General features: G+C 41.0%; 2 protein-coding genes across 5 annotated transcripts in view; one reads left to right on the top strand and one right to left on the bottom strand.

Moving 5' to 3' along the window:
- The window catches only part of LOC129857579 (triple functional domain protein-like), a 137625-nt gene extending 133355 nt beyond the window's left edge, over positions 1 to 4270 (bottom strand). Inside the window, exon 1 of one of the 4 annotated variants that reach the window (XM_055925991.1) lies at positions 3987 to 4270. In XM_055925991.1, coding sequence (XP_055781966.1) covers positions 3987 to 4056 — 70 coding nt within the window. In that variant the 5' untranslated portion in view covers positions 4057 to 4270. The remainder of the gene's footprint in view (positions 1 to 3986) is intronic. The other 3 variants (XM_055925990.1, XM_055925986.1, XM_055925988.1) reach the window with 3 other exon arrangements.
- A 1147-nt stretch (positions 4271 to 5417) lies between these two features.
- LOC129857578 (dynein axonemal heavy chain 5-like) overlaps positions 5418 to 15802 on the top strand; it is a 65278-nt gene continuing 54893 nt past the window's right edge. The window contains exons 1-8 of the mRNA XM_055925985.1: positions 5418 to 6274; positions 12821 to 12955; positions 13176 to 13260; positions 13452 to 13612; positions 14057 to 14275; positions 14734 to 14871; positions 15078 to 15254; positions 15506 to 15619. Coding sequence (XP_055781960.1) covers positions 6173 to 6274; positions 12821 to 12955; positions 13176 to 13260; positions 13452 to 13612; positions 14057 to 14275; positions 14734 to 14871; positions 15078 to 15254; positions 15506 to 15619 — 1131 coding nt within the window. The 5' untranslated portion in view covers positions 5418 to 6172. The remainder of the gene's footprint in view (positions 6275 to 12820; positions 12956 to 13175; positions 13261 to 13451; positions 13613 to 14056; positions 14276 to 14733; positions 14872 to 15077; positions 15255 to 15505; positions 15620 to 15802) is intronic.

Raw genomic sequence — 15802 nt, 5'->3', positions numbered from 1 at the left:
AGAAGGTACTTTGACATAGTAAACACTATATCTTTGTTGGAACCATAGGTCTCATTATACCACTGGTGGTATGATGGATGACTAGTATATTATTACCTTGTAAATCAGGACTCATTGGTGCCTGATTGAGCTACAGCGTACTCATTTGTAAGCATGGCATGATGCTGTGTCATAAAAGTTAGTTACACCTCATACATTCTTTGTCTTGTTCCTAAAAAGCAAGAAAAATAAGCATAATTCAATTACACAATTCTTTCAGTCTGCTATCCTTAAAAAGCCACTGAAAATGACCTCCTGATTTGGGTCATTGAAAGCTAATGGGCAATGCCACTGTACGCTATGAATAGTCAGCGAGCAGCTCTGCATTACAACAGCTTACTGTACAGTGAGGGACAGGATGATCCCTGTAAGAGCCAACTCACATCAAACAGGCCAAGACCACCTTATGCCTTCCCAAAGCTCTGTATACTACACTCAGTGCCAATGTAATAACTAGGTAAATAGTTAATACATAGTGTTAATATACACTGAGTGTATAAAACATTAGGAACACCTTCCTAAAATTTAGTTGCACCCCTCCCTTTTGCCCTCAGAACAGATTCGTCGGGGCATGGACTCTACAAGGTGTTGAAAGCGTTCCCACATGGATGCTGGTCCATGTTGACTACAACTCTTCCCACAGTTGTGTCCAATTGGCTGGACGTCCTTTGGGAGGTGGACCATTCTCGATACACACGGGAAACTGTTGAGTGTGAAAAACCCAGCAGCTTTGCAGTACTTGACACTCAAGCGGTGCGCCTGGCACCTACTACCATACACCGTTCAAAGGCACTTCAATCCTTTGTCTTTCCCATTCACCGTCTGAATGGCACACATACACAATCCATGTCTCAATTGTCTCAAGGCTTAAAAATCCGTCTTCAACCTGTCTCCTCCCTTTTATCTACACTGATTGAAGCGGATTTAACAAGTGACATCAACACGGGATTATAGCTTCCACCAGGATTCACCTGGTCAGTCTATGTCAGTCTATGAGCAGGTGTTCCTAATGTTTAGTACACTCAGTGTAAAGTGAATATAAGCATACAGTGCAATAGTTTTGAATTCCTTGGGACATAAACCTAAAGCTTTGTGTGGGCTGACATCATAGGCATGCTACTGAGCTGCTGTAATGAGCCTCATCGTCAAGTCAACTAAAAGTTATGACAATCTCACGGATTAGCTCACAAGAGGATGACTCCATATAAAATGTGGGATCTATACAATGTTTGTGGGAATGACATAATAATGTCCATCTGTCTAACTCATCACAAAATAATGACAAGGAATAATAGACGACTATGACTAGCACAACATCTCCATGACTACCACGACTCCAAACAGAAATATGTCTCCATAAACTGAAAGGAATACTGTTTTGATAGTTGACTTCCCTAAATCATCGAGCTATGACTTATGTTATGCGTATCGTCTTCCAATACAGACTGTCTAGTATATCATCGCGTTAGATACTCTTCAAAGGGTGAATACTAAAATTAGCCCAGTCTCTTCTTAAATGACATATAACAACTTCAGCCAGGCCGTTTAGTACAGCCATACGAGTCAAAAAAGGCACGCTATTCCTACCCTGGTCAAAACTAGTGCACTATATAGGGAATAGGGTGCCATTTGGGACACAACCCGAAGTCCTACTCAAGACTAACTAGGGCATCACAGTGGGTGCACCCAGAACTCCCCAAACCAAAGAAATCTGTTTCAGTGCAACAAGAAAGAGCAACTTTGTGCCAAGATTTCAACGCTCAACAAGCCAGCAGCAATTAGGAAGCCTGCTGGAGAGGTTACAGAAAGTGGGATGGCCTTTTCTGTCCTTCACTGTGGCTTCAGGATGAATAGTGTTGTAGGATACGGACAGGCCAAACAACATATCCATGGTTGCATCCCAAATGGCACCCTATTATAGTGAATATATTCCCTATTCCCTATATAGTACCTCAAAGGCATAGGGCTCTGGTCAAAAGTAGTGGACTATATGGAATAGCTTTTGGGACTTAGCCAACATATTCCTTGCTCCTATCTATCGTATGCTTGGACACAGTTATGGGTCATGTTGTTTGCGCTGTGTTTCACTGGCCTCTCTCTTACACCGTCATAACTAGCTTTCACAGTTTTAGCACCTACACAATATGTGTGACATTTGAAAGTCTAAATGCATCACCATGCAAAACACTTACTAGCTTGAACACTGCGCAAAATACAACCTAATTACCCGATACAGCAAGCTAAGCTGAGTCCTTACGGTTAACAATAATAGGAAAAATTGGCTACTCAAACCTCAAAGCATCTAGACAGAGACCATTTACAGGCAAATGTTGTTCATGCACATCATTCAGGTTCATGTTGTTATTGTTAACTCCCAGGACATGGTCTCTAGCAGCTACAGCAGAAAACACTGGCCACATACCAACAGTAGACTGCAACAATATAATACAATCCATTATAGCATTCCAAGCTGTCTTAAAGAGACACTGCGAGGAAATATTTGTGGTAACTATGGGAGAAAGGAACATAGCCAGATGTATATATTTCTACCTTGTTAGATATGACCATCAGCCTATAGTTCGAGGTCCCTTGACTCCATTAATGTTGGAACATTCCTTCGCCAAACCCAATTCCTAACATTGTCTTTCGACAGCTCTTTCTTAACTTCCTTTACCTCCAGACTCCAGTGACCTAAACGCTCAAGTCAATGCTGTGTGACATGCATTCACTAAAGAACAGAATAGAATGTATTATATAAATCATTAGGCTATATCACTCATCTTTCCAATAGACTCAGTCCCTTCTTCACTTCAGCTTGACCCTGTCTGTCCCACTCAAACTTCTGTCTGTGTGTCGTCAATGGGGATGGTGGGAAACAGACTTCTTGACCAAGATGCACCAGACCAGATGCTACAGAAACAGCTGAGCGCAAACGAACAGCTGCTCTGACTGTGGATCATCTGAGGTGGTCTCATCATGGTCCAAGGACGTTCCCAAGGCACCTATATGCACTTTTTTTTTACTTTCCAAAATGTTAATTCCATTAGAATTACATTCTTACCCCAATTAATGTTGGGGGAAATGATGGTAGTGTGTGGTGTGGACCACTTCTGGGATTTAATAGGTTTGGCCTACTAGGGTAAAAGAAAAATACATTATGTTAGGTCATTAAATTGACTAGAGAGAAAAAAATATTAGAATGTATACCAGAGATAAACTCATTGGTATTAGATATGTTAAAGTAAATAACAATAATAACACAATAATCTGAATATTTTGTAAGGATACATTTGTTAGGGATTTGTTTATTGCCATGATGGACTAATGGGTATCTAAATAAACTAAACAGCAATAGAAAAACGTGATAGTCTATTCTTGGTTATTCCATAACACATTGTATGAGAGTAAACAGGAAGATGTTTCCATAGGCTACGTAAGCCTGGTCTAAAACTCAGTTATGTTACAGATAGGTTGTGCAGCTTCTTCACCTGGGCGGCATCATAGGCTACAGTTTGTTTACATGATAGGCTATCACAATCTACAGGATGTGGTTCTGACTAACAAGCAGCTCACTGCAAAAGGTTCGTTGGCCACGACGCAGGGTACAGAATAATTGAAAGATTTATTCTACACACATCTCGGGATAGGGATACATTTATTACATTTCATTTCTAGATTATAAACCATCCAAGACAGGTATGTTGTTGTTTTTTACATTGAAGTGTGCGTAATTTACTATAATCTGAGGTTCACTCTGTTATCATATTGGAATAAAAACAGAGAGGATGACAGGGAGCCTGTTTAGGAGAAGAATAATCGTATCTCTCTAACGCATCCACCCACCAATTGCTGAATTTGTTGATCCGTTTACCATCTATACGGGAACAATGTAGATGGCATTATCAATACAGTGGGCTACCGTAGGTTCTCGCCCCTCTTTCACTTACCGGACTTGAAAAACGCCGCTATGTCGGCCGCATCTTTAGCAGCCTCATCTATTCCCTCTCCAGAGCTCATGGCTGGAATACCGATATGGAAAAACAATCTCCAAAGAATTGACTTCCTCTAGATTTTCCAAGAAAATTGAAATGCAACACCATTGAAATTATATTCTACTGTAACACGCACGCAATCTTTTCTCTCGTCAATAGGCAAGAGACCTCCATCTTGGCGAGATTTAAAATTCTTATTACCGATCGGCGGCGCTCCAGAGCCTGAGCACAGAGGCAGAGGGGGAAGTCCGTTGATAAAGAGGAGGTCTTGTATGGGGTCTCTGGCCCTGCTGGAATATCCCTGATATTTTGAGGCATTGTGCGCCACAAATGGGATGAAAGGGAAGCCAAATCATACAGGCTTGGTGTAGCCTGGGTGCCAGTCTGTTTCTGCTCTCTTGCCAACTCCTTACGGATTTGTCATGTCAAACATGTTTTGTTTGACAATGACAATGGAATTGGCAAAAGAACAAACAGATCTGGGATCAGGCTACACTTGGCCACCAGACATGATATAATATAGACATAGACATAAACTATGGTAGCCAATAGGAAAACATAGCTATGAGATAGGCTAGGAATAAAATGTTATTTATCACAAAAACACTTCCTACACTGGGAATAATCCATACATTCGACTATTTAGCCTACCTGATGATGACTGGCCTGGTGTTATTATTTTCCATTGGAGATTGTATAGACCTACCTACAATAATGATTGATAGACGTCTGCTATAAAATATCCAGTTGGTTCATTCTGCGATCAAACACTGCCCCCCACTGGTTTTAAAAAGTATAAGGCACCTTTATACATACATTTTTTTTATTTCTTTTTATTTCACCTTTATTTAACCAGGTAGGCAAATTGAGAACACTTTCTCATTTACAATTGCGACCTGGCCAAGATAAAGCAAAGCAGTTCGACACATACAACAACACATAGTTACACATGGAGTAGAACAAACATACAGTCAATAATACAGTGAAAAATAAGTCTATATACAATGTGAGCAAGTGAGGTGAGATAAGGGAGGAATGTCCTCTTCCTAGTGTTGGCATACCGATTGGCCTATGCTGTGATGCACAAATTCTGCAGTTTAGAAAGCCGCTAGTAAAATCAAGTAAAGAAGATTATTATAGTGTCCATTTGGAAATACATTGTCTCCGCTCCTCTCAGGGCCTACATTACAAAGTGTCATCGAGGCATCTTGAAAATATCTATAATTGTATCGTGTGATACAATCAACGTCTGCATCAACGTCTCAGTTCATGGCCTCCTCCTCCTCATATTCCACACAATGTTGGCGTGCGGCTGGGAATAATCATTAATTACATAGACGCATGTTTGAAAGACAAAGGCTTGTATATGCCTGTATCCTCTCCATACTTGTGCATCCCACCTGTGTGACCCATTCCCTCTAGTGTAACATTAGAAATGAAAGCGAATATACAAATACAGAAAGACGACAAACTGTAGACTAGCAGCCTTCACAACAACATGTGTAGGCCAAAAAGACGTCCTACAAACGTATCTTTCCACATTGATTCAAAATGAATCAATATCGGATATTTCTCAATTATATAATGAGAAGTTTATTTGCGGCCCCATGAGTGGACCGTGACAAATCATGTGGATTTGTGGTGTTTCTACCCGAACTATTTATATGGTCAACACCCAGCTAGTACAGTTGATTTGGGCCGATTCCATAATGCTAGCTGTGCATGGTGCAGCCTGCAGGGAATTATTTGTAGCTGCCCCCATCAGAAAAAAATGTCCGTGCTATCCGGAATCCTTGGGACGTCCATACTCCATTGAAGTAGACATTCAAAAGGGTTAAGGTAAGGGTTAAGGTTGGGTAATGATTATGGTTAAGGTTAATGTTAGGGTATGGGTATGGGTTAAGGTTAGGGTTTAGGATATGCAAATTCAGCAAAAAATCATTTCCTTGGTCCTACGTAACCAAGGAAACAGCTAACACCATTTAATTGGTGGGAAAGTGTTATCTGAGAACTGCAGCTTGAGCCCCTCGAGCCAGCCCAGGACACCAAGGACAAAATATCAGAATTCCACGTGACATGGAAAACTTACAACTGTTTCCAGAATTCTGATACTGTATTCACACTTCAAAGACATATTCGTGATGGTGTGGAAACAACATGTCTCTCAGCTCGCGTTCTGCGAAGTCCAACTAGAGAACAGGTCCCAACCCTCAGTGCCCGTGGAGTCAATAAAGGAAAAGCAGGTTTGGTGATGGTATTATCAGCTATTTCGCTTGTGTAGATGTGATTGTAATGTATATTAGTTGTACTGTATATATTTGTATTTGTCTGGTGGTAGTGGTGGCAAGGTAGCCAATAGCTTGCATCGTGTTTTGTTGTCCTGTTTCTTTATCTCTGCCAATACAATGATGGCATTTTCTGGTAATGAATAGCATGCATATGTGGACTCAAGAGCTCATAATAATTTATGCATATTTAAGCATGGCTAATGGCTGTATCCAGGCATTCTGCTTTGAGTCGTGCATAAGAACAGCCCTTAGCCGTGGTATATTTGCCATATACCACAGCTCCTCTGGCCTTATTGCTATTATAAATTGGATACCAACGTAATTAGAACAGTACAAATAAAAATGGTGTCATACCTGTGGTATGTCTTTCAGCCAATCAGCATTCAGGACTCAAACTTTATAATTTGCATTATAAACTGGGTGGTTCGGGAATGCTGATTGGCTGGCAGCTGTGGTATATGATACCGTATACCACGGGTATGACAAAACATGTATTTTTACTGCTCTAATTACGTTGGTAACCAGTTTATAATAGCAATAAGGCACGTCAGGGGTTTGTGATTTATGGCCATTATACCAAGGCATAGGGCAGAGCACAATTGGCCCAGCGTCGTCCAGGGTGTGGCCGGGGTAGGCCGTCATTGTAAATAATAATTTGTTCTCAACTGACTTGATCAAGTTTAAATGTAAAAATATATATTTTTAAAAATGTTATGGGGACATTTTGTGGATATTATGGTGATGTTATGGGGACATTTTGTGGATGTTATAGTAATGTTATGGAGACATGTTGTGCATGTTATGGTGATGTTATGGGCGCCTTCTCTTAGATCCCTCTCTGAGCTCTCACCAGATCATACATAATTCAGTGGGGACTCCAATTACGCAGTTTCTCCAAATGAGATGTCTCACTTTAGAAAACAGCCATGCCTTAGTGAATATGAATTATCTAACTGCTTTTAAATGCAAAGATGCACAATCATTTTCCAAGTATCAAACACTCTCTCACCCCATATGAGGGCAGCTTCATCTGTGATCGTCCTTGGTCAATATTGTGTAATCTAATGGAATGTAATATCGAGGACCACTTTGGAAACAAGCGTTTTAATGAATACTTTCAAGTGATATCCTCTGGGTCCACATTGTACATTTTGTTGTATATGTCTGTTACCCCAAATAAATTCAATTCAATAGGCTGGTGTGTTTGTTTCTTGGTGTATGTTGTTCTCTTTGGACAGGCAGTAGCCAAATGCTGGTTGACCTTTTGAATTAGAAGTTTGGGTGGATTGTTTTGTCACTCAACATTTCTCCACACTTGTTGGTCCCCTAATTTTTGAAGGATTGGCTATGTCATATTAATCATCAGCTGCTGGCACTTTCATCTCACCCCACTTTTCACCACTTTACATTAGTGTTATTCCTTTCTAGTTTCAGTACAACATGCGTACAACATGCATACTGGTGAATGGCTTTTATTAAGAAGCCATTGTGTTCCTTGGTTGGATTGAACTAGGCCTAACCTAACAATGAGTTTCACAACATAGGTCGAGGCCTAGTATTGTGTATTGCTCTTTAGCACCATCCATTCTCTGTTGGTCAATCCCTTCCTCAAGTAATTGGACCACGGGGCTCTTTTATACCTGTCCAGGTGAGACATATCTGTAACTGTCTGTAAGAGTACCTCTACTGTATAACAATGACCCATTCAGCCCCCAGCCCCATTGTTGACGTTGGTAAGGCGATAGCACTGCTTTTGATAATTACCTAGCCGACGGGGTCACCCAATACTACACTATCTAGTTAGCAAGCATCTATCTGAGGAGAAAACAATATTATAATTTCAGACAGTAACCTTTGGGCTGGAAAATAAGTTGCTGGTCGCTGGCAGTGCTTGTTCTGCAGTGCATGCACTGGAATTCTTGTCTGTGTTCTCATGAATAGTAATTCATGTCAATTAAGAGGGTGGATTCCTTGAATAGGTTGCTTTGTTGAGAGTGGCGATGCTTCACTTTAAACCTGACTATCAAAACACGGTAAGCTGACCTACACAGTTCTGTTACATGACGTTACATAGGCTACACCCTGGTCTCAATCTGTGACCAAATCATGCATTTCATCATGAATGTTTTTAATTGTATTTATCTTAATACAATAACAGTCTTCTGGACTGTTTACCAGACCATTGTGTAGATAGAGGTTCAGCCTGTAGGCTATGTTGCCCAACTATAAATTATCAGTCAGAGGTATGGATTTTACAGTACTGGGGATTCATGAAAATACAGAGGTGGGTAGTAACTCACTACAAGTAACACGTTACAGTACTTGAGTAGTTTTCATTTAGGAACGTGTACTGTACTTTTACTTGAGGAAATTCTGTAGGGAAAAAACATACTTTTAAAAAACTTTTTCAAATGTATCAAAACTGTGTGAATATCACTGTCTTATTGCTTTTGTTAGATTTAAATTGGCTGCAAAAGGCTCTATTTCTTGTTTGCCTATCTTTAGATTTAGTTAATTAATTGAAAACATGTCACAAGTATCATAATTCAATGTAAAACCGTATACATTTGTATTTAGGTTATTGCTTTTCGATCAACTTACACAACAAAATAAGCTACTGTAAGAACATAAACAAAACATTGATAGAATGATAAATAGGCAGATGTGTAGGCTCCTTAACAGCTTCTACCCCCAAGCCTTATCTTCTCGACAGCACTCACTGATCTCTATCTGGAGCTACAGTTGAAGTCGGAAGTTTACATACACATTGGCCAAATACATTTAAACTCAGTTTTTCACAATTCCTGACATTTAATCAGAGTAACAATTCCCTGTCTTATGTCAGTTAGGATCACCACTTTATTTTAAGAAGGTGAAATGTCAGAATAATAGTAGAGAGAATGATTTATTTCAGCTTTTATTTCTTTCACCACATTCCCAGTGGGTCAGAAGTTTACATACACTCAATTAGTATTTGGTAGCATTGCCTTTAAATAGTTTAACTTGGGTCAAACGTTTCGAGTAGCCTTCCACAAGCTTCCCACAATAAGTTGGGTGAATTTTTGCTCATTCCTCCTGACAGAGCTGGTGTAACTGAGTCAGGTTTGTAGGCCTCCTTGCTCGCACAGGCTTTTTCAGTTCTGCCCACACATTTTCTATAGGATTGAGGTCAGGGCTTTGTGATGGCCACTCCAATACCTTGACTTTGTTGTCCTTAAGCCATTTTGCCACAACTTTGGAAGAATGCTTGGGGTCATTGTCCACTTGGAAGACCCATTTGCAACCAAGCTTTAACTTCTTGACAGATGTCTTGAGATATTGCTTCAATATATCCACATAATGTTCCTCCTCATGATGCCATCTATTTTTGTGAAGTGCACCAGTCCCTCCTGCAGCAAAGCAACCCCACAACATGATGCTGTCCCCCCCGTGCTTCATGGTTGGGATGGTGTTCTTCGGCTTGCAAGCGTCCCCCTTTTTCCTCCAAACATAACGATGGTCATTATGGCCAAACAGTTCTATTTTTGTTTCATCAGACCAGAGGACATTTCTCCAAAAGGTACGATCTTTGTCCCCATGTGCAGTTGCAAACCGTAGTCTGGCCTTTTTTTATGGTGGTTTTGGAGCAGCGGCTTCTTCCTTGCTGAGCGGCCTTTCAGGTTATGTCGATATAGGACTTTTTTTATTGTGGATATAGATACTTTTGTACCGGTTTCCTCCAGCATCTTTACAATGTGTTGCTGTTGTTCTGGGATGACCTTTTGCACTTTTCGCACCAAAGTTAAGTTAATCTCTTAAGAGACAGAACACGTCTCCTTCCTGATCGGTATGACGGCTGCGTGGTCCCATGGTGTTTATACTTGCATACTATTGTTTGTACAGATGAACGTGGTACCTTCAGGCGTTTGGAAATTGCTCCCAAGAATGAATCAGACTTGTGGAGGTCTACAATTCTTTTTCTGATGTCTTGGCTGATTTCTTCTGATTTTCCCATGATGTCAAGCGAAGGAGCACTGAGTTTGAAGGTAGGCCTTGAAATACTTCCACAGGTACACCTTCAATTGACTCAAATGATGTTAATTAGCCTATCAGAAGCTTCTAAAGCCATGACATCCTTTTCTGGAATTTTCCAAGCTGTTTAAAGGCACAGTAAACTTAGTGTATGTAAACCTCTGACCCACTGGAATTGTGATAAAGTGAATTATAAGTGAAACAATCTGTCTGTAAACAATTGTGGGTCCTTGCCAAATAATGGTTAGGGACGGGTCATCTATTTGATCACAGATTGGGGCCAATATTGTTGTTGACTGTTTGATAAATGTATAGGCTCCAGAGTACAACTGAACTGAGAACAGTCGTTGGTCAGGATTGGCTCTCGGTCTTGTTCTGTAGAATTGAGAAAAATTCTGTCGAAACAAGCAATTTCAGTTGGTATTTTTTTGTTACACTTTATGATACAGACATTGTTTGCAGTGGTGTTCATTGCAAATGTTGACTGGATTACAAGACACACAATGCCCAAAAGCTAATTTAACAGGTGTTAGTCCTTTTCTTCCTGAAGTATTTCTTGATTTGTTTTGTCAGGATATTTTCATTCAAGCCATTCAGTTCTTATCTGAGCTGAAAGCTTGCTGACAGTTGAGGCTGCCATTGTGTACGCTTGGTGCTTGGTTCTTTATGCTCGGTGTGCTGTAGTGTTTCTCTGTAGGCTGAAGCCTGAGGTGGCTGTTTGCTCATCATGAAAGTCTTGGACTGGAATCACTGCGAGCTCAGGGAGCAGGTGTGATGTGTGTGTCGCCCAGCAACCCATGTCTTGGCTAGCTTATATAAGCATTTATTTCCTCCAGTGGTTCTGTTCAGGCAGTGTGGTGAATCAGTATTGTACTGGCTGGCCTGCGTTGCACATCCTGCGTCTATTGGCACCCTTTTCCCTACATCGTGCAATACTTTTGACCAGAGACCAATCAGTGCACTATATAGGGAGTAGGGTTCCATTTAGGATGTAGTCTGGGGCTTGTGTTTGTCCAATAGGTCAATAGCTGTGTTTGGTCTTTCGTGTCCAGGCTTGTTGACTGCTGGCTGCTGCCTCTGATCTGATGCATGCTGTAAATCTTTATCCTTCTTCTTCTGCTATCTTCTTCCATAGCCTTATCCTACTCCCACCAGATACCTGGATGAAACTCATGTGGAGCTATCTTTCAATTGTGCTAATCCATTGTGGTTGTCAATTAAGCCATAGTAAATGTGACTCAGACTTGGCCTTGATGTCTTTAAAGTGCAGTAGAGACAGACCAGTGAGCCGGCTTGCCATGAATAACTCAACCGTCTGAATGTGACCACACTTTATCCATGGCATCAAATGCATTCTTAGGGGCAAATGTATAGTGTTTGCCAAATAGTAACATGCCAGTGTAGATATAAAGAAATGCAGGAAAAGCTTAAGTGTGCTTAGTATTCTTGGTCTGCCGGTAAATGGTCTGGCCAGTAGCTATAAAATGCTTTGTTGTTAAGTTGCAATGTGCTGAACCCAAAGGGCCTAGATCTCAAAATAGACCCTTGCAAGTAAAAAGTAGCTTAACCAAGAACGAAACACTTCTCCAGACAACACTGGCTAAATTCCAGACTGTCAATGGGGAAAATAAAACCCGAGTTTGAAAGCGTCTGCATCCGGCCCACAAAATACAACACAAAGTCAGCTTAATTTATTGGTTTGCCTTTTTCCTGCCGTTACCTAGCAGCACCACCAAGCAACTCATTGTAGTAGATTTTACTATCTCTGTTCTCTGTCTTAACATGAGGCCCCCAGCCACTGGGCTGTCCAGGGTAGTGTTATAGGCTAGCCAGAGTGGGATGTTAATGTTCTATCTGTGCGGTTTGTGCTACTGTCTGGACATTTCACTGTATATAACCAGTGGATAGCTAGTGGGTAGGAGTGGTTTAGAAGACAGAGAAAGAGGCATAGCTAAAGGCTCGAGAGTATATGGAAAATGTTTTATCAGAAGATCATGGTTCAAGAGATTTCCATGAAGGAATAGGCTATCACTTTCATTTTCACTTCTTTGTGTGGGGTTTTGCTGTTTTTTACATTTTTTTTCATGGATTTTTACTGTTAATAACAAAGCTGCAGTATATATTGAAGATATTGTATTTTTTTCTGATATTTCTTCAATGGAGTCTGCAAGTGTCCTGAATTTTGCTGTCTTGGCTGACATGTGAAAGTGATTGTCATTCTGTGAACCTTTTGAACAATGGCTGACTCAAAGTCTAGAAGGAGCAAAAGGGAGCCTCAATCATCTCTCATATCTAACAGCGAGATTGTTGCATTCAAAGTATGTGTGACTGACTGTTGTATCCAGTCATTATCATTTGAATTACTTGAATTGTTTCTGGGCTGAAATATTAATCTGAATTTGTTTCCGCCTCTTGTCGAAGCAATCCGTCCAGTTTGAGTCTGTATTGGGGTTGACTTGATGATACCTCTCTCTGTCTCTTTGTTTGCAGCAAAAGCTGAAAGAGGAGCGTGAGGCTAAGAGAGCTCAGCTGGATGGCAGACATGACTACGTCCTCAGCATCGTGGCTTCCTGCCTGGGCCTGGAGAAGGCTGACGTGGAGGATGCCATTCTGGAGGGAACTCAGGTAGGGCATAACACTTCATCACCGCTCCACCTCCATCAATCCCCTGTACTGTGGTCCCTTGTGACAGACTGTTGAGTAGCTGGCCACTGCTTGCGGATGCAACATTTGTTTCTACATTTCAAGATGACCTGTATTGTAATAACTTGTGCAAAAGCGATTGAAGCAAGTAAAAGTAAATGAATTGTGGAAACGGTGATTGTGATGAACCTGTCTCCCATAGATTGAGCGCATGGAGCAGTTCTTTGTGGCTGAGGGACTTCCTCATATCATGTTCTACTATCAGGATGTGGAGCCAGCTGAAGCAGGTGAGATGATTGGCCATGTAGGGAAATAATAGGGGAATATAATAATAGCAGAGTAATAACACAGTTAATAGTAGAGTTACAGCTCAAAGAGGTTGAATCTTGCTAACAGTTAGAGTAATGTATCTTACCCTTCTTCCTGTCGTGAAGATGATATAGTGGGTATTGGGAAACTGCTTTGTTTGTCTCCCTAGCAGCAGCATCAGCAGCAGCAGCAGCTGTCTTGGCCCCCAACCGGAGTAAGAAGGCCAAGGTGTTTGTCACTGAGGGCAAAGATGTGGCTCTGACTGGTGTCTGTGTGTTCTTCACAAGAGCCAACTCCTCCAAGGCTATCACTTCTGAGAATGTGCACAGGGTGAGTCTCCACATTACTATCTTACCAACACAAGGCTCTCCAACCCTGTTCCTGGAGAGCTACCGTCGTTTAGGTTTTCACTCCAACCCTAATCTAGCACACCTGAATCTAATAATTAGCTGGTTGATGAGCTGAATTAGGTTAGTTACAACTGGGGTTGGATTGAAAACCTACTGGAGGGTAGCTTTCCAGGAACTGGGTTGGAGAACCCTGATCCAACACATAGTCGGCATTATACATTTTATCAATATTTATATGTACAAGGGCTTAAACAATGTTCGTATAACAATGCTCTTATCATTCATAACACTATTTAACCTTGTATTCAGGCAAACAATATTAGTAACAGTATGACACGTCGGCCCAATCTTTGCTTCTAAAATGGTGTCATCCCCTGGCGTACCTGTGTGGTCATGTCTATCTAAAGTTCTCTGGTCTTGGTAGGAGGTGAATTTCAACATGCTGGACACCAGAGAGGTAGGCCTGCTTAAAAGTGTGGAGCAGCTGCTGTCTGAGATCTTCATACCCAGCCTGAAGAAGATGGACCATGGCTGGGGAGAGCTGGCCAGTCCACAGGCCCAGTCAGTTAAACAGGACTTCATCAGCTCACTGGACAGCTTTGTGTCTGTGCTGGCCGGGGCGCAGGAGAGCCTGCAGGAGAAGGTAGGTGACGTGCAAGCTCAACCGACCTGGCTTCAAATACTATTTCAAATATCTCAATTACTTGCACATGCATTTCAAAGTAATTATTCAGATGTGTTTTATTTGAAAAGACAAGTATTTGAACATTGGAATGTATTTGGAAAACTCAAATACACTGACTCAAATACACTCCCATGTATTTAACCCAGGTATTTGAAAATAGTATTTGAAATAAGTATTTTCAAATACTTTCAAAAAGTATGCTATTTATAGAATTTTTTTTGAAAATACTTGAAAATAATTTCAATATATGTAGTTTATTCAGGCCACATTATTTGAAAATACTCAAATACGCAGAAAATAAGTATGTAAATAACAAATAATCAAATACACACACATGCTTATCAAAACAAACAAATGTAATTTTGCAATTACGAATATATGGATATACAATTGATATCATTAATCGTTTCATTTAGGTGAATCTAAAAGTGTGTGACGAATTTGACCTGAAGACACTGAAAGGCCCGTCTGACTACATTGCTGTGGCTAACAACACAGAGACAACAGAGAAGATAGAGGCCTGTATGAAAGTGTGGATCAAACAGATCGAACAGGTAAAATAGATTGAACCTCAATAGCATCATGCACACCTTTCTCCTCCATGGACCTGTTTTATTGTGGGTGGAGGTGTGTGTTCAATATAGTCAATACAATACAACTTTATTTATCCTCTCAGGGGAAATTACATCAAGATCCACCACATCTAATACAATTTACAGATATTGCATTCCCCAAGCAGCAGTGATTGTGTTGTATCCAGGTGCTGGCGGAGAGTGACCAGCTGAGGAAGGAGGCAGATGACCTGGGGCCGCGGGCCGAGCTGGACCACTGGAAGAAACGCATGTCCCGCTTCAACTACCTCCTGGACCAGCTCAAGAGCCCCGATGTCAAGGCGGTCCTGGGCGTTCTCATGATGGCCAAGTCAAAACTCATCAAGGTGAGCAAGCTGTTACACCATGTCCTCCGTAACACAGGAGTAGATGTTGAAGGTCTGCTAATAAAATGTTAAAATCTCAATTTCGATTTTTGCTACTTGAGACTCGTTCGTGGGAGTCAGTCACATACATTTTTTTAAATAAAGCACTCCTCTATGCTTAGTGTACATGGCTCTCATATCTGAATTTAGTTGGTGTTTTCTGTAGCAGAATAGGTACAGTGCATGTTTGATGACTGTATCTGTCCCACCAGTCCTGGCGAGAGCTGGACACCAGGATCACTGACTCAGCCAACGAGGCCAAGGACAATGTGAAGTACCTCTACACTCTGGAGAAGTTCTGTGACCCGCTCTACAACAGTGACCCTGTGAGAAATTAATATTGTATACAGTTTTCAATATCTTCCTCTAAGTTTTACTAACTACAGACTTACATAATTTTCCAGTTTCCCGGATACAGATAATGCCTAATCCTGGACTAAGAAGCACTCTCAATTAAAAACCTTTTAGTCCAGGACTAGGCTTAATATGTGAAACCGGTCTACTATGTA

Source organism: Salvelinus fontinalis, chromosome 6, assembly GCF_029448725.1.
Source record: "Salvelinus fontinalis isolate EN_2023a chromosome 6, ASM2944872v1, whole genome shotgun sequence".
Lineage (NCBI taxonomy): Eukaryota > Metazoa > Chordata > Actinopteri > Salmoniformes > Salmonidae > Salvelinus > Salvelinus fontinalis.
The sequence above is the reverse complement of the archived record's forward strand: the minus strand, read 5'-3'. Positions and strand labels throughout refer to the sequence as shown.